Consider the following 18752-nt stretch of genomic DNA (forward strand, 5'->3'; position numbering starts at 1 on the left):
CTTTATTTCTCTGTGCAGATCCCGATTTGTGTCTGGTATTAAACACTCCACTCGAGGTGAAATAATTTCTCTTGTCCACTGAGCAGGGTGCTGAGTTAACAGGTATCTACAGCTGTCACTGGCCACCATGTGAAACCTGGAAATGGGACTATCCCAGGGGTAGCAGAGCCCACATTCATATCCTGGTGGAATCCTTTGAGCCCTAAATTAAGTTGCACCTAAAGAAAGATTTAGTCCTAGACCACTAATGCTCAAAATTTTTTAAATTTATCTTTATTGTTGAAAGTACTATGCATCAGAACAACCCAGAGGGTTTATTAAAGCAGATGGCTGAGCCTCACAGTCAGACTTTCTGGTTCAGTAAATCTGGGTTGGGGCCTCAGAATTTGCATTTCTAACAAGTCCCCAATGGATGCTGGCTCAAGAACCACATTTTGGAAATCACTGGCCTATTTCAATTAAGTGGGCCAATAAATAGTGATTTTTTTGTCTTTCACATGTTTGGGTTGGGTTTTCTAATAATTGGACCCCCCAAAATGTCCTACTTAATATACCTAAGTATCCGAAAGACACTTACCCCCCAAATAAGCATGAATTACTCCATCTTATTTAGTGCTTATACATTTAAAAGTATAGGAAGGGAAGTCATGAGGAAATTATTACACAGAATAGATAGATTTCATAGTATATTTATGGTTTTTTTCATACTTCATGATATACCAAAATTAAATTTCATAGCATCTTGTAATGAAATATTGGAGGTACACACAAAAAAACTAATACCTAGATTTTTTTTCCCATAGAAAATGTTGTAAGTTTCTGATATTTCCATAAGGAATTTCATTGCTGACTTAAAATTGAAGCTATTTTTACATAATGAATATAATTAAGACAGTTACTATTTTATTTTGAGTACAGTAAAAATAACACTACACTCAAGAGTTGTAACTACTGTTTGCTTACCATACAACTTATAATTTCACTTCTCATTCACCTTTCAAATTCCTAAAAAAAAATGATTACCTGTACCTAAACAGTCAAAGTGTCCTAGACATCCACAAATAAAAATAGGTATTTAAATAACTAAAAACTTATCTAGATGTAATATTTGTGAGAAAATAAGTTGAGATCAGGGGTCATTAACTTCTTAAAATTTTCTCAGCTCCTAGGACAGTGATGGCGAACCTCTTGAGCTCGGCGTGTCAGCATTTTGAAAAACCCTAACTTAACTCTGGTGCCGTGTCACATATAGAAATTTTTTGATATTTGCAACCATAGTAAAACAAAGACTTATATTTTTGATATTTATTTTATATATTTAAATGCCATTTAACAAAGAAAAATCAACCAAAAAAATGAGTTCGCGTGTCACCTCTGACACGCGTGTCATAGGTTCGCCATCACTGTTCTAGGACATGCTCATTATGTGGTAAATGGGCAATCTTTGGGAATTGAAGTAGTTTTCGGCCACCACTTGCCACCTTCAGAGGGCTGTATTATGAACAATTGCTCCTCATCCCTTTGCTCTCAAAAACACTGCCCTCTCAAATTCCTATTTCTAACCCCAATACAGCCTCCAATCTCTCAGGTGGGAGATATTTGAATGAGGAAAGGTACCAGTACTTAGCCCCAGAGCAGGACAAGAGTTCTCTACATATGCAGAGATTTAACCCTTTAATTTCTAGTGATAAATAGGCCCAGGACTCTGGGGAGGGAGTGGGAGGTGGCAGGATTCAGACTCTTTGAAAACCAGTATGACCATAATAGTTTACATTTACCAATTAAATCTTGCCACCATCTCCTCAGTATGGTTTCCTACCTCTCTCATGTCCATCATATAACGATGTAGTTGACATCATTCTTTCCCTATTCTTTCTATGGACAACGACATCATTCACATTATTAGTGTTCACTCTTGGCTACTAAAATAACTTTCTCATTGTTCCCTCCATTTAAAGACTTTTCTCTTCCCACTTATCCTAAAATCAATGTCCCTGAAATTCTGTCTGGAAAAGGAAATTACCTGCTCACCACTGCCTGCCAAGGACTGTCCAGTCATTTTTTTGCACTGAAAGGCTCTCTATGAGCTGTTCCCACCTATCCCTGCAGGCTTCTTTCGGATAATCTCTCAGAAAAAAAATCCATGAAGTAAGCAAGCAAGTAAGTCTACTGCCCATTGTGTTTTACCTTCAAAATTTGCTTATTTTTGCCCCCTAACTAGAATACCAGTACTCTCACATCCACTAGTCAATATCTTACTCACCTTTAAAACAGCTCAAACTCCCCATGTGTGAGGCACTTTGTACCTCTTTAATAATTCAGAATACTATAATTTAAACCTACTACTACATTTCTCAAGGAAAATAATCATATATTTTAATATTTATAACCCCTACAGCTACCAATGCAGGGTCTGAGCCACAGCAGTTGCTTAATAAATACATGGTGCTTGAACAAACAAATGACATAAAATTGTACATATACAACACAAATATGTACATCTCTTATTTTATATTTGTATATAAGTCCTTGGCTCTTCATATATAAGAAAGCAGTCCATTTTCAGGGTTTCAACTCTTAAAGATGGTGACTAATTTATACAACCTTTCTAACAATTACACACATATTTTTGTCAAAAACATTTATAGTTCTTTGAGCTTCCAATAAAACTATTTTAAATTTTAAAACTAATCAAACGTTATGAAAAAATTAGTCCCTAAAGGACCTACAGTCCCTCATTAGAAAAAGGAAATACATTCTGCATTCAGTTAATTAACTACCTAACAGTGTTATCAATTAGTTTACACTGGTTGGTTAGCCAACCAATGATTTTGTTGACAGCTCACACAATTTAAAACTCCTTACATTCTTCTTTATTCTTAAGTAAATTAAATTCTAGTGTTTTTTTAATTTGAAAAAGAGAAATCTAAATAATATGAAATATGTTGACTGATTCCTATGCTTTTTAAAGTTTCACAGAAGATAAAAGAAATTTCAAAAATAACTTATTGAAGGAATCAAACATATGCTACATAAAATATTCTTTTAAAATGCTTATTGATTTCTTTTTTGAGACAGAGGGAAACATTGATATGAGAAACATTGATGGGCCGCCTCTTCTGGATTAGGGATTGAACCTGCAACCTGGGTACGTGCCTTGACCAGGAATCAAACCTGCCAACTTCTGGTGTACAGGATGATGCTCTAATCAACTGACCCACATGAGCCAGAGCCATAAAATATTTTTTTAAATTAACATCAGAAGAAGTATAAAGGAAAAGAACCAATTGAGGCACAGAGTTACCAGAAAACAACAGATAAAAGGACTTTAGGAAATCCTCATACATCAATAATTACCATGAAATATTCTTTTAAGGTAGAAAATATGTGAAAATTAAAGGGAGTAATTTAACTAATGGTATATAATGGCTTACTGAATGTTCATATGAAAACAGAAATTATTGAACCTTTCTCATTGACATGTATCAATAGTTTGGTTTTGACCAAACCAGTTTTATGAAATTTGGCACATACATTTATACAAAGATCAGGTGGACAATGCCATAAAATGACATAATGAGTAAATTTAAGTATAGTGGAAATGAACAGTTCTCCTTTGACCCTTACGACATTAAGTCTATATTTAAGGGATTCACTTTCATAAGATTGAGATAAATTTCCTCATTGTATATTAGCTCTAGATATATTTTTGCTTTTTAGTTTTCTTGCCCCCTCATAAAGATCCTCAGGATGCCATATAATTTTCCATGTAATTAATTTAGGTACATTTAAAAACAAAACATACTTACCTCCAAAATAAATTTAAGTGTCAGTCAGATATTCACAATCACATCAATCAACTAATTTCGCTGAGAAGCCACCATATTTGAAGCCTATGTTAAATCCTGTGGTTGACAGAATTACTGCTGTCAACAACTTGACTCCCTCCTGCCACACCATATTGCAGAGCACAGGAGAAGGCACAGCATAGATACCGGAGTTGACCATGTGGCTCCTTTTGCCTAATGGTATGTGGTTATGAAGTACAGTTACACAAAGCCTTAGAAATAGCCAATATTTCCTCTCACTCTCCAGTGTTACTGTGAACTATCATGATATAAGCCTACCCTGAAGAGCATAAGGATAATGTGGACCAGACCTGAGCCCAGCGGAGTTAGTTGTAGCTGAACTGCACACCCAAGAATAACACATAACCATTAGTTTTGGTTCTTTTCGATAAGCCACCGAATTTTGGGCTGGATTGTAATGGAGCATTCTTATATCATTAACAATAAAGCCCTAAGACAGAGTATTAGATAAAATTCATGCCTGCCTTTGAGGAGTACAGAATTGTACTTACATGGAAATAGCCTAATAAAATCTATAACAAAAGTAAGGTTATTTTTGTTATACAGGGATTTTCCTGAGTCCTTATTCTCACAATAACACAGAGATGAGGAAACAGAGGCACAAGAAAGTTTATTAACTTCCCAAGATCATATAGCTCATAATGGGCAGAGTCAATTTTTGAACCACAGAATTCTTCCCTTTGAATTATTCTCACTAACCTGCCTCTCGCACTTCCACATTTGGAAAAACACACACATTTAATTATTGTGTATTAATACTGCATATGCTAACTCAAAATTGCAGAAAAGGAATTCAAATATTTTTTGGCACTGTACTAAATATAGGAGTGACTACATAGCTTTTGATGTCAAACAAAATGTGATCATAAGTGTTCCATTAATCTTTCTCAGGCTCAGGCTCAGGCTCAGGTCTTTATCTTTAGAATGGCAAGATGACCTAACCAATAGGTTGACTCTGAGAGTTTAACACCACACAAGAAGCATACAGCAAATCCTAAATAAATGTTAACTGTATTATCATTACCATGCTTCAATTTCATAATAACAATATGGGATACATTATTATAATTAAACAACTTTTAACTGTATTCCAAGGAATATTTTTCTAGGCCTTGCTATTCTCCTCCAAATACCCCATACTTACTATTTACTAATTGTTCTTCAAACTCATGCTGGGTTGACTAGTTAACTTGTCTATGGAAAGAGTAGCAAATACTATAATTTTTGATACCTTCACACTCAGGGGACAAATTTTAATATGCACATAAATATTATTTTATTATACTCTAATAGATTGTGCAGATAGTTGGGAATTAAACACCAAATCCACTCTATACAATATTAATGCCTATATTACAATACCAGGCACACATTGAGAACTCATTAAATAATAATTGATGGAAATTAAAGTTCTGAAAATTCTCAAAAAATAGTAGCGCTTTCAAGGTAAGCTGAAGGTAACAGGGCTTTTCTCCTTAGAGATCACCGGTAGGCAAGGGAAGTCTTTCCACCCCTTCCTTAAACCTGCAGTTTCACTGGATTCAGCTCCTGCTTCTTTCTGATGGTTCTAGTCCCCCAGCTACCAATGCCCTGTCCTCCTCTAGACATATTTTGGAGATATTTAATAAATTTTTGCTGAATTTAATAACTGAGGCTCAGAGAAGTCAAGTGACTTGCTCAAAGTCACAGCGTAAGTAATTTCAGTGGAGATAGAACAGTCCGTTTTTCTTTCCAATTCCCAAGCACTATTTAGAGCGCTCTGCCTCTGCACTTCCATCCTATCCAAACCTCCTCACTTAGCTTTCTCAAAGGAAAGATGACTAAATTCAATAAAGACTATGTTAGTAATAGATCAGGGCATTGCCACCCATGAGTCTTAGAATCCTACACCTGACAAAGTAGCAGGAATGATATTTGGAAGCAGTAGAATCTCAGGAATCCCAAGCAGGTTGATGAGTGACATTTGTAGGATGTCCCCAGAAGCCTTCATGTCATAGCCCAAAGATTGACACACTCATTTTCAAAGTACAAAGTAAACTCTCATGATGATCCAATCAAAATTATTCAGTTTTCTATAGAGACCTTTCTTCCCTCTCCATGCATTTCTGTTCATTCGCATCTCTTTGTTCTCAAAGAGGATATACATATTAAAATTCCCATGTATTGGAATTTTTAGATTTCATATTACAAATAGTTTGATTTCATAAGTGCAAAAGATAATATCTAATGTTATCTATTCATAATAGCCAAATATGTAATACACAAAATAACACTAGTTAATACCCATGAAATAACAAATGTATACACTCAACTCTCTTATCTAGCTTTTCTTTCACTTTTATAGACAAAGAAAACCAAAGATTATGAAAGAATTTCTCCCATTGCTGACTCCAGAGAATCCTTATTTGGATAATAGTTGGTGCTAAATGCAATCATTCTAAGAATTTCAATTATAGCTAGGAAAAAGGCTCTTTGTTGGTATGACAAGTAATTTAAGTGATTTTTGTTACCTGAATTTCTTTTGATATAAATGAATAAGGTGTTCTGCTCACTATTTGAGCTTTGATGTGTACTTCTCTGACATGAGATAGAAATGAGGGTCCAAATCTGCTTTTCCATGAAAAAAAGTCAACAGAATATATATTTTTAAATGTAAAAATGAGGTTTCTACAATTATGTTATCATTTTAGAACTTCAAATTTATGAAAATATTTACCTAAGTGTGTGGTTTTAGAACAACTTTAATGTGCTTGAAGAGCAACCATCTAATGATTTCTTCTCAATTACATAGTATGATAGTTGGAGAATAGTAATTTTGACTACCTCTTAAAAGATATATAAGAATTGAATGAAGTCATATGTACAAAAATATTTTCTAGCAAAGCATACTCAAATATAAGTAGATGTTTTCCCATTATTCTTTTGTATTACTAATGCAACATTAATTAATTAATTATTTTTCCTTTATTGATTAAGGTATTACAAATGTGTCCTTATCCCCCCATTGTCCCCTCATCCCCCCAGTCCTGCCCTCACCCTCACCCCCTGTTGTCTGCATCCATTGCTTATGCAGCATTAATTTTAAGGTTCAAATCCATCCAAGCAGCAATTGAGAGAAGTCTATCCAGTACATACCTAATAGATTAAACAATTTCTGTCTTAAAACAAATGAATTATTTCTATGTCAAGTTGCTCTTGAAGTTTATATAACTAATGGTGTTGACTAAGAAAACAAGAACAAAAAAAGTCTGTAATTTGTCTTTTGTGTTTTGAAGAGGAAAATACTTAAATGGCCAAGTCACTTTGTTTAGAAAAAATAACTAGTTTTGTTTAACTATTTTGCACAGCAGAAAATGATAGTTTTGAAAGAGCAGTAGTGACCAACTGGGAAATATAGTTACCATGATTTGACTTTCTAATTTTGCTGCTTACCACCCCAACTGACTCACAAATTTACAATTAATGCCTTGCCATAAGAGTTTTTAAGCAATACCAAAACTCATTGACCTTTTTTAAAAAACATTTTTAGCCTGCCATTCCCTAGGAAGTATGTGGATACAATAATAAAACAGGAAAATAGAGTGGGTAACTACCCACTTGGAATAATTGCATATTTGAACTAGTCTATGTATAATTAGGATGATAGGTGTCTTGGCATAGAAAATTATCTTACCTCACAAGTTATGCCTGGGGTGACACAAGGTCAAACCAGTGAGCATCTTTATAAAAGGTCTTATTTTTTTGCCCCTTTATAAAGCTGTCATTCTTCTACCCAGGCTTAACTAAGATTATTTAGAGCAGACAGAAGAATGAGTTCTATTACAAAATATAGTTTCTTATTTGCCAGGAAATATGATCTTTGAAAAGACAAAGCATTCTTTTCCAAAGAAAATGAGATTTGCAACCTTCTTGCAGCTCTCTATTCTTATCAATTTAAGAGTTAATGGAAAATATCTTGAGAATTTAGCTGTGTAGAGGCCTGAAAATGCCATGGAAAATCCCTCTGGTACTCTCTGCACCAGCAATACTACACTTCTCCCCTTCTCAGATGTGACTCTTGACCTTGAATCCCACACCAGGCTTGGAATCTAAATTTTCCTAAAGGAAAAGGCTTCAGATATCCCAGTTCACCTCATCTGAAGTTTCCCTTTGCTGAGATCAGCAATGTTTGAAGACACTTTTATTAACACATCTATTGGCTGGTGACTCCCACCCTTGTGCCTTCGAACCCAACCTCCTCTGATAGAAATGTCTACATGTAGGTGCAAGAGCCAGAACTGTATGTGTGTATCTGTACAATGTTAAATTGGCATTTGAAAATACTTTTTAAAGTCCTCATATATATATATATATATATATATATATATATATATATATTTAAAAAATAACAAAAACCAGAAACAAACAGAATGTTCAGTAATACTCAGTTTAACAAAGTAATATATTCATACTATAGAACATCGTATGCCTATTAAAATTCCTAATTATACATATCATTAAACGAGAATGAAGGCCATGATATATTCTTAAAGAAAAAAGCAAGAGAGAGAGAAAGAGCTGTGTGTATGTGTGTATATGTGTGTGTGTTTAACACACATCCTATATAATAAAAGCCTAATATGCTAAGTGTCTGGTCCTCCTGTCGTCTGTTCAACCAATCAAAGCATAATATGCTAATGATATGCTAAGGCCACTCAACAGCTCTCTATGATGTGCACTGACCACCAGGAGACAGATGCTCCGAATGGTAGGTTAGTTTGCTGCTGGGGTCTGACCAATCAGGACTGAGCGAGTTGGGCCGGACACGACCTGGAACCCTCCTGCGGTCCCTCCCCAGCTGGCCAACATCCCATGTCCCTCCCCAGCCCAATCCTGCACCTGTGGGGTCTCTTGGCCTGGCCTTCACCCTCTCGCAATCCAGGACCCTTCGGGGGATGTTGGAGAGCTGGTTTCAGCCCAATCTCACAGGCCAGGCCAAGGGACCCCACTGGTGCACGAATTTGTGCACTGAGCCTCTAATATTTATATAACTATGGGAAATATGAAAATATACACCCTAAATTTAATGTTGATTGATTCCAAAGGTTACAATTAAGAGGGAGACTAAAGGGGAGTCCCACACATACATATTTAATTTACCTGAATTCAATCATATGAGCTTAGGCATTTAACATATATATTTGGCAATAAAGGGAGGTGAAATAATAATTTTAACCGTGTAGAGATTCTGCCATTCCATTTGGTGAGCAGAGGCCCAAGTGGGTGCGAAATGGGAGTGTGAAAGGGATGTTACCTCTGTGGGCTGAGGTTCTTGGTGTATATCTCCTACTTTGAGCATTTCACCAGGCAGAGGGGCCCTAAAAGAACAATCCACCTGATACTTATCTAATACCCAGCCCCAAACCAAAATGGCCTTCCAGTCATGGAGTAAACACTTATTTCCTAGTATTTCCTGTGCTGAGACAGTGTAATGAACTCAAACACAGAGCCTTCTTTAGATATTGGTCAGGGCAATATTTAAATTTCAAATGTCTAACCTTGGCATGTATGGTTCGGTTGGTTGTACATTGCCCCATGTACCAAAAGGTCGCCCATTCAATTTCTGATCAGGGCACATACCCAGTTTGCAGGTTTAATCCCAGCCTATAGAAAGCAATTGCTAAATGTTCCTCTTACATTGATATTTCCCTCTCTCTCTCTTCCTCTCTCTAAAAACACCAATAAAAACACATTAAAAAAAAACAAACAAACCACAAAACTTCAAATGTGCTGATGTAGAACCTGTTCTGTACACAAAATTCATCTCCACCGTAATAATTTTTATTTACACACATATGTATTGTTTGACTTTTTGTAGCAAACATGCATTGTATTTTAATATTTTCTAAAATATACTGATAAATAAATTTTAAAAATTTAAGCACTTAAATACATAAATAACTTTTATATTCTCTATGGTCATTTAATTTCTGGTAGCCAGATTTTTAAATATTACACCACAATTTCCTAGAAATAGTAACCTTCCAAAAAACTGCTAAGCAAATAATTAGTATATATCAAGCATATTAAGAGATATAGGGCCCTGGTTGATGCTCGATGCGGCCCAGTTGATTAAGCGTTACCCTGGGCATCAAAAGTCACCGTTCAATTCCTGGTCAGGGCACAGGCCCAGGTTTCAGGCTCGATCCCCAGTAGGGGGCATGCAGAAGGCAGCCATCAATGTTTCTCTCTCTCCTCCCTTCTTCCCTCTCTCAAATCAATACAAATAAAACTTTAAAAAAGAGGTCCAGGGAATATACGCTCATCACTGTTCACTTAGTTACTTATAGTACATTTAAAGCATAGATGTTTTCCCTTTTTTCTTAGAATAATCCCCTTAGAGATTCTAGGTTTAATAACAACACAGTCATAATTGCTACTCCTTAGAATGATGATTATGTGTCAGTTATTTCATTAAGTGCTTCATTTAGCATTTAAACTTTACAATAACCCTCCCCAGGGTGTTAATTAGACCCCATTGTAGAGAAGAACAAACGGAGTCGTGTGGAGTTTATCCAAACTGCTGAAGTCTAAATAGCAGGTGAACTGGTGTGAATGAAGCCCAGCCCTACTGTTCTCAGGAACTCAAGCTCTCAATCACTATGCCTACTCGGCTCTTACTCTATTTTAATAGTTTTGAACTTCTTGAATAAAACCATTGCTTCAAATAGGTTTACCCTTAGCTGCCAATGACAGAAACCCCAAAATGACAGGGGCAAACAAGATAAAATTTTTATTATTCTTATGTGCAAAAGCAGTCCAGAGGCCAGCTGTCCGGGGACTGGTATGGCAGCTCCCCAGTCCCGCAAAGCCAGATTCCTATTTTGTGTGCTAAGCCAGCCTCACCGGTGGTCACCTTATTCATCTCTTGATTCAAAGGACTGCTGGAACTCCAGGTGGAGAAAGGTACACAGGCAAAACAAATACCTCTGGAAGTCTGCTCCGTCTGCTTACTTCTTTTTGGCCAGGATTTTATTCCATGTCCATACTTAGCTTTAGGAAGGGGGAAGGGTCTGGCCTGTGCTGCTCAGTGGTTGAGCATCGACCCATGAACCAGGAGATAGAACTGAGGAAAATGTCTTGTCTCACGTCATAACTCCTCAGACAGGAAATTCTTCAGACAAAGGGCTATATCTGGGATCTCTGTTTCTATGGCATTGATTACCCACCTCCAAACCCTGAGCATCATGAGTCACTGGTCAGCTTTAACATCTGTGTCTGAGGCCCAGAGAGCTGAGCAGTTTTTTTGTTTGTTTGTTTTGGGAGGGGACGTTATGATTTCAAGAGACATGGGATGTCACTTTTAGCATCATGTCTCAAAATATATTGAATTTTGAGAACCCTATGAAGGAGGTTTATGCTTTGCAAATTTAAAACTTGTAACACTAATAATTTTGTTCCCATATGTTCCTCTTTCCTTCTGGGGAAATTTTACTAAAAAAATAACTGCTGAACTTGTCACAGTAACACTCTTTGACCTAAGTACCATCATATGATAAATATGCTTCTTAGATTATCAATGTGTGGGAATGGCCTGGCTCAAAGACAATGTATTTTGGTCTCTGTGGTGGAGCTGCAGAGTGGTGTGCACATAAAGCAGTGCAGTTGAGAGAAAGTGGTGTGCAGGTCTGGCACTTTCCTGAGGATGGAAACCTTTAAATGTTATGTGTCACTTGGCGTAAGACAAGGTACACTTATCCAAATTGGATGAACCTAGGGAGGGTAGAGCTCAAACAAGAGGACTGCATAGAGTGGGTGAGTGAGCTAGTAGTGGGGGACTCCTGAATGCATTCTCCAAAAATACAGGAGCCCTGGCCCGGTGGTCAGTTGATTGGAGTGTCATCCCATCCACCAAAACGTGTGCAGGTTCGATCCCCAGTCGGGGCCCATATGGAAGGCAACCAACCAATGTTTCTCTCTTAAATTGGTATTTCTCTTTCTGTGTACTATCCACTCACTCACTCACTCACTCACTCAAACAAACAAACAAGCAAACAAAAAACATATCCTTGGATGAGAATTAAAAAAGTAAATAAATAGAAACTACAGGAGATGTTAGGACCACAATGAAAATACTTAGTACATGAAAGGAGGCAATCAGAGTCTGTTCAACACATTCCTTTACTGGAGAGGGTGTTAAGGAGCAGGTTTCAAAGTGTTTAAAATTCATCATAATTCAAACCTTATTCTCTCTCAGTTGGACTATAATATAAGTGGCATCTAAACAGAGTTCCTCCCCTCGAGTGTCTACCCCAATTTGCTGTGCCCTCAGGCACCACATTACCTGTCATGAGTTTGAGCACTAACCACAGTTCCCATGTTCAGCCACTTCATGGCTCCCACATGTTGTTTACCTGAGCACAAACTTCACATCCACGTTCAAAGTCCTCCACAATATATCGATCTATAACTCTCAATGTATCTTCTACTTTTCCCACAGTCCTGGATCCAGCCAAGCCAAACCTAGAATCCCTCACTATTCCCCAAACACATCCACATACTTTCCTTCCTCTACGCCTTTGCCTGAACTTTTCTTCACTCAGAATTCCTACGGTCCACCTTTTGGACTAAAAACCTTCCTAAACTTAAAGATGGATGTGCTACCACATTCTCCAGAATGTCTAACCACAATATCACAACATTTAATTTCTGCCTTAAAGGAATCCTCAAAGAAATTTGTAGAAATTATATTCTGCATTGAATTATAGGTATTTGGTATTTCTCTTGACCTCCCTACTCAATGGGAAGCTCTCCTCAACTTTCTGTCCCCCTTCAACAGCAAACAGAGATATACAGCATGTCATAAGTGTTTGCTAAATTCAGTTAGCTCTTCCCAGTTATTAAAACTGAAACTCTTTTTTAAAAAATGTGTATTCTGTTTTTGAAATATATTCTTATTGATTTCAGAGAAGGGAGAGAGATAGAGAGAAATATCAATGATGAGAGAGAATCATTGATCAGCTGCCTCCTGCATCAAGCCCATAATCCAGGCATGTGCCCTGACTGGGAATTGAACCATGACCTCCTGGTTCATAGGTCGGTGCTCAATCACTGAGATGTGCCAGCTGGGCAAAACTGAAACTCTTTTAAGTGATTATATATATATATATATATATTACACACACATACATATACAGGGGGTATGGCAAAAGTAGGTTTACATTTGTTAGTATGGAAAATAATTAAAAAATAATATAAGAATAAACTGTTTAATATACAACTGTAGACCTACTTATATTAAAAGTCATTAGAAAAGATCTTTTAAGAAACCAATTATTTTATTTAAGTTTAATCATAGCTGTTGGAGGTTTCCAGGGATGCCTTGAAATATTAACTGAAAGGTTTTTTTTATGTAACCAAACATTTTACTATTCTCCAAGACATACTTCACCAAAATTAGGTTACTCCTTATTAGAATATAACACCTGCATGACCAATCATTGGGCCAGGATTCATGCTATTGAAGTCTAAGGAAGATGCATGAGCCAGGAACAAGTGAATACTGGAAGAAATAGACCACTTGTGATCTTGTAAATGCAATCACTTTCAATCAGCTCAAACTAAAATAACTATGTTTCTTGTGATTCACAGCATTAGAATCCCAACGGACCTAACTTTAAAAGGGCATGGTGTATCTCATACAGCTGCTGTGAGGCTGGGCCAAAATAGCTATCCTTGCTCGACCTTTTGAGTTCTGGATCAATAACAACAGGACCAGACTACACTAAGAAAACTAAATTGCCTTCACTAAGTCAAATGCCCAACAAATACAAAGCCAAGCCATCTCTCTCTCTCTCTCCTCATATCTATCTATCTATTTATCTATCTATCTATCTATCTATCTATCTATCTATCTATCTATTCATCCATCCATCCATCCATCCATCCATCCATCCATCCATCCGTCCATTCATCTATCTATCCACTGAGCCAAACCAGCTAGGGCAGCAGGTTGTCTTTTATGTTTTACTAGAGGCCTGGTGCATGAAATTCGTGCACTGGGGTGGGGATTCCCTCAGCCTGGCCTGCGCCCTCTCACAGTCAGGGATCCCTTGCTCCTTACTGCTTGCCTGCTCACTGCTCCTTACCGCTTGGCTCACTGCTCCTTAGCGCTGCCACAGAGATGAGAGAGGCTCCCGCCACCACCACTGCGCTCACCAACTGTGAGCCCTGCTTCTGGCTGAGCGGTGCTCCCCCTGTGGGAGTACCACCAGGGAGCAGCTCCTGTGTTGAGTGTCTGCCCCTTGGTGGTCGGTGTGCATCATAGAAACCGGTCTTTCTGCCGGTCATTCTGCTGTTTGGTCAATTTGCATATTAGGGTTTTAATATATAGGATGGGTACTTGGGCCTTCACCTCTAGGATAAGCCCCTGTAAGTACTTTTTGGAAATAGAGTAGCTTCCAGAGACCTCTCCAACCTCTGTGAAGAAAATAAAATTCTGCTCTGGTAGTGTATCTTAGAGTGGTTAACACTTTGTCCTCTGGAGGAAATTTTCCAGGATTTAAATCAGCTATGTGAACTTGGGCAGTTACTTAAACTTGATTTCATTGTCTGTAAAATGGGATAAGAGCAGTACTTATATTACATAATTGTTGTGAGGTTTACCATACATAAACCACATAGAACAGTGTTTTGCACAAAGTCGGTGCTCAATACATATTAATATGTGTATATGTGTAAAACATAATATTATTACAACAATGCATAAAATATATTTTTAAAAAAGACAATCTGCTATGTTTCAATGTTACTAGCTATAATATTGGAACTACTTCTTTTTTTAAAATATATTTTTATTGATTTCAGAGAGGAAGGGAGAGGAAGAGAGAGATAGAAACATTAATAATGAGAGAGATCATTGATTGGCTGCCTCCCGCACGTCCCCTACTGGGGATTGAGCCCACAACCCAGGCATGTGCCCTTGACCAGAATCGAACCTGGGACCCTTCAGTCACAGGCCGACGCTCTATCCACTGAGCAAACCAGCTAGGGGGGAACAAGTGAAGATGAAATTGAGAAGCTAAATTTAAAGCAAAGAACAAGTGGGCAAGCTGGCAAGGCAGTCCTGTAGTCTGTATGTAAGGATTTCCTCGTTGGATCAGGCAAAGAGTCAGAGCATTTGCAGGGGCAGATTCTGCACCCTGCCCTGTAGCACAGGCCTCAAAGGGCATCCGTCAGAGTGATGCGAATGGAAAATGAACAGTTATTTCATTCGACCTTGAAATGAAGAGACATAGACTGCCTTCTACAGGAATGAACACACTAGCAAACAAAGCCATGGGTGACTCAGTACTGCATTTTCTACCAGGGAGGAAGGAATGCAGTGACTAAGATGTCATGGTTAAACAACAAATCACTTTCCATGGAAGATAAACAAGAACACTGTATACCACAGCGTTCCGTCTGCATAATTTTAAAGAGAGGAACCAGAGAAGCTTCTTCTGATTTTAGCTGATGATCTGATGACTAGTTCACTGGCTGAAGACCGAATCTTACTTCTTCTTTTCCAATGAAAGGACAATAGAAAATGCCCTTTAGAAGATGTATTCAGAACTCATGATATTGAGGAGGCCTTGCCAGAGGCAATAAAATCCAGAAAAGCCGGGTAGAAGTTGAATTTGGAATGAAATAGTAGACAATACTTAGCTTTCATTCCAAAGCTAAGTATTGAAGCTTATGGGAGTGATGAAGTTAAAATAACAAGCGGTGGCATTCGCTATTTTTAAAGGGTTGAGCTACAGCCTTCCTAGGGTAAACAAATCACACAGAAGCACCTGTGCCCATCTGAATTACTTATATGACTATTTTTTCCACTGCCAAGCAGCCTGCATATTAAGTATTCCCTCTATGCTCTCCTGGGCCCAGGTGCCAAGAAAAAAGCATTTTGCTATAAACATATTTTTGATCTCTGTATGTTAGCGTTGGACTCTATTCTTAGACATTTTGTGGGTAAATAAGTTGTGATTTTTTCCCCCTACAAATATGCCAAATCCTGGTTGGAATGCGTTGTGTTGTCCTTATACTAATGGAGTGCCTGTATCATTCACAATGACCTAATTGAGGTTCTTGGCATTAAGTAAATGGCATATTTAGGTGAAACTGGTAGAGGGTGGGGTGTTCTCTCTAAAGAAATACCTTGACCCTTTCCAAAATCAGGGCCCAAATCACTTAAAAATGTGCAAGGTGCCCAGCCCATATGGCTCAGTAGTTGGGCATCGACCTATGAACCAAGAGGTCACAGTTCAATTCCTGGTCAGGGCACGTGCCAGGGTTGCAGGCTTGATCAATCCCCAGTGTGGGGCTTGCAGGAGGCAGTCGATCGATGATTCTCTCTCATCATTGATGTTTCTATCTCTCCCTTGCTCTTGCTCTCTGAAATCAATAAAAATATATTTTTTAAAAACGTGCAAGGCAATGAACTTATTTTCACTCCACCCTTACAAAATAACAAGTTTCATTGCAGCTAAAAATTTCAAGCAGCTAAAACAATACAAAAGCAGTCACTTCTAAGTAAACATGGACGACTTATGTTTTCCTTGTCACAGTTCCCGATATGCACTTATATCTGTGAACTATATCCTAAGTATGAGAGGGCCAATCAGGGTTCAAAGACACTGCCTGCCCCACCCTGGGATTTAGGAAAATGGCATTTCCCTGTATTGCCTTCGTAAAAATAAAACTCAGGCTTATGTTCTGCAAATATTATGATTGACGTTAGTGGGAAACCCAGCAAAATAACTCCATTTGTGAGGAAGTTGGGAGGTTTCGTCTGTAACAAGAAACTAAAATAGAGACAAGTGAGATAAGTAAGTGAATGAGTTTTGCAAATATTATTCCCACTGAAGTTTGAACCCTAGGGTGGAGGAAAGTATTATCATGCATCATTCCAGGATTGACTAACAAAAGCATACATTTGGGATGGCAGTAACTTCCTGGGGGCTGAAAGCAGAGGTCTGTCCCCACACTTCTCCGCCCCTTCCCCTTGTGGGAAGAGGCGGCAGCCCCAGAAGGAGGGTTTCCCGGCCCCCGCGCGTGCGGGTGAGTCGGCGAGAGGAGACGGCGCCCTCCTTACCTGCGCAGGTCTTCCCGTCGTAGGTCTCGCACACCCATTCGTGGCATTCACACAGGGGCCCGAAGTACACGCCCGGCTCGCTCACGTGACAGATGCAGACCCCGCAGTCGCACCGGCCCCGGCCGTGGCACAGAGCGCCCCCTGGGGGCTGCCCGGGCGCCCTGCAGCGGCGCTCGGACTCGGCCCGGGACAGCCTGCACGCGGCGCCTGGCCCGCTTCTGCATGGGCGACAAACCACAGCAGGGCCCTGGTCAAGCACAGACTCCGCTTCTGCTGCTCGGAGCCCACGTCTCCTCCCGACGCCCACCCAGATGCAGACAGAACCCCACGAGGCCCTACATTGCTCTGGGGGCCAAGCTTCCTCTGGAAGTGCCCTGGCATCCCCGGGCAAGGGGCACCACCCGTAAGCTATCACCTGAGGAATGACCGTGACCCCAAATGACCTGCCCACCCAGGCATAGGGCCATCTTCGGGTTGGATGGAGGTGATCCCGCCCTGCCCCTGGGAAGTGTGTACCCGAATCTTACATGCACATTAAGATTAAATACAAATTAATCCGAAGTATGACACTTAGCTGCCTTTTCAGTTATTTTTGAAAAGTCCCATTACTACCTGATGGCCAGGGGCAGTTATTTTATGAAAAGGAAGAAATGAATACATAGAAAGGGCTATACAGGTTATGATAGCATAAGACACAAAGCTTTCTAAAGTTCATTAAGCAGTGCTTATAAACCATACTTTTTAAAAGTTTAGCTTTGCAATGTGCCTCCAAGTCTCTTACAAATGCAATACAAAATGTAAAACATAGATACACACAGAGAGAACCACCTTCAACTCGTGGCAGAAGTTCCTCCAGATATGTATTGGCGTAGGAGGAAATTATTTATTTATTCGGTGGTTCTTTTTTCCAAAGTACAAGCAAAAAGAACAGAAGAGAAGCCACGCGCAGCATAGATATAAGGAAAGGAACGGAACAGGAGCAGGTTGAAAACATTCATCCTGCGTCCAACTTCCTTAGGGCAGCCATCCTGCGGGCTTGAGCCCTGCCGCACAAAGCAGGGCAAGTCTGTCTTGAATAACAAACCAAACTTACCTCAGAGATGGCGAGAAGTTTTGAGGAACAGCTGACAGCCCCGCGAAGAGGAGGGAGCACACCAGCAGCAAGAAGTTCCTGAAGCCCGCGGGACGCATGCTGAGCTCCCGGGCAGTGGAGGCGAGCTGTGCTTCTGCAAGGAGGGGCTCACAGCGGGGGTGGGGGGAGTGGGGGGCTGCAGGAGGGCGAGGTGCCACCAGCAGAAGGCAGGGCAGACGGACACACCGACACTCAGGCGCGCAGGTCCCGGGCTCTGCCGGGAGCTGCAAGTGCGTTGATGAGCCGCCTGTGAAGATTTGGGCAGCAGCACCGCTCTGGGCGGGGTGCTGGTGCCAAACCCCTCAAGTGGAGAGTTTAGGCAGGAAAGTAATTAGAAACAGTTGTACAAGCAGATGGTTTATTTTGACATTAAAAAAAAGAAATGTCTCTTCAAGTACAGGCCCCAGAAATATCTGACAGGATAATATTTGGGCTGGCTGATATTGAAGGGACAGATAAAATAAGCCCCAAGAAGTGAGGGGGAGGAGGCGGCAGAGGATGTCAGCGTGAGGACTTGGGTAAAGGAGTTATCCACCACATGTCTTTTAAGAAGATGCACTATTTGGGGCATGAGTTCTGAGGAACCAGCAACATGGACAAACAAAACTTTTACTTGTACTTTTCCCCTTTGTTTTAAATT

The 18752-nt window shown here is 39.4% G+C and overlaps 1 protein-coding gene across 1 annotated transcript in view; it reads right to left on the minus strand.

Moving 5' to 3' along the window:
* Positions 1-18171, minus strand: part of ITGBL1 (integrin subunit beta like 1) — a 197711-nt gene extending 179540 nt beyond the window's left edge. The window contains exons 1-2 of the mRNA XM_070408638.1: positions 18074-18171; positions 16981-17198 (exon numbers count right to left, since the gene is read on the minus strand). Of these exons, the coding sequence (XP_070264739.1) occupies positions 16981-17198; positions 18074-18171 (316 nt within the window). The remainder of the gene's footprint in view (positions 1-16980; positions 17199-18073) is intronic.
* Positions 18172-18752: the final 581 nt, after the last annotated feature.

Source organism: Myotis yumanensis, unplaced genomic scaffold, assembly GCF_028538775.1.
Source record: "Myotis yumanensis isolate MYYU_CA2020_CCGP unplaced genomic scaffold, mMyoYum1.0.hap1 SCAF_3, whole genome shotgun sequence".
Classification (NCBI taxonomy): domain Eukaryota; kingdom Metazoa; phylum Chordata; class Mammalia; order Chiroptera; family Vespertilionidae; genus Myotis; species Myotis yumanensis.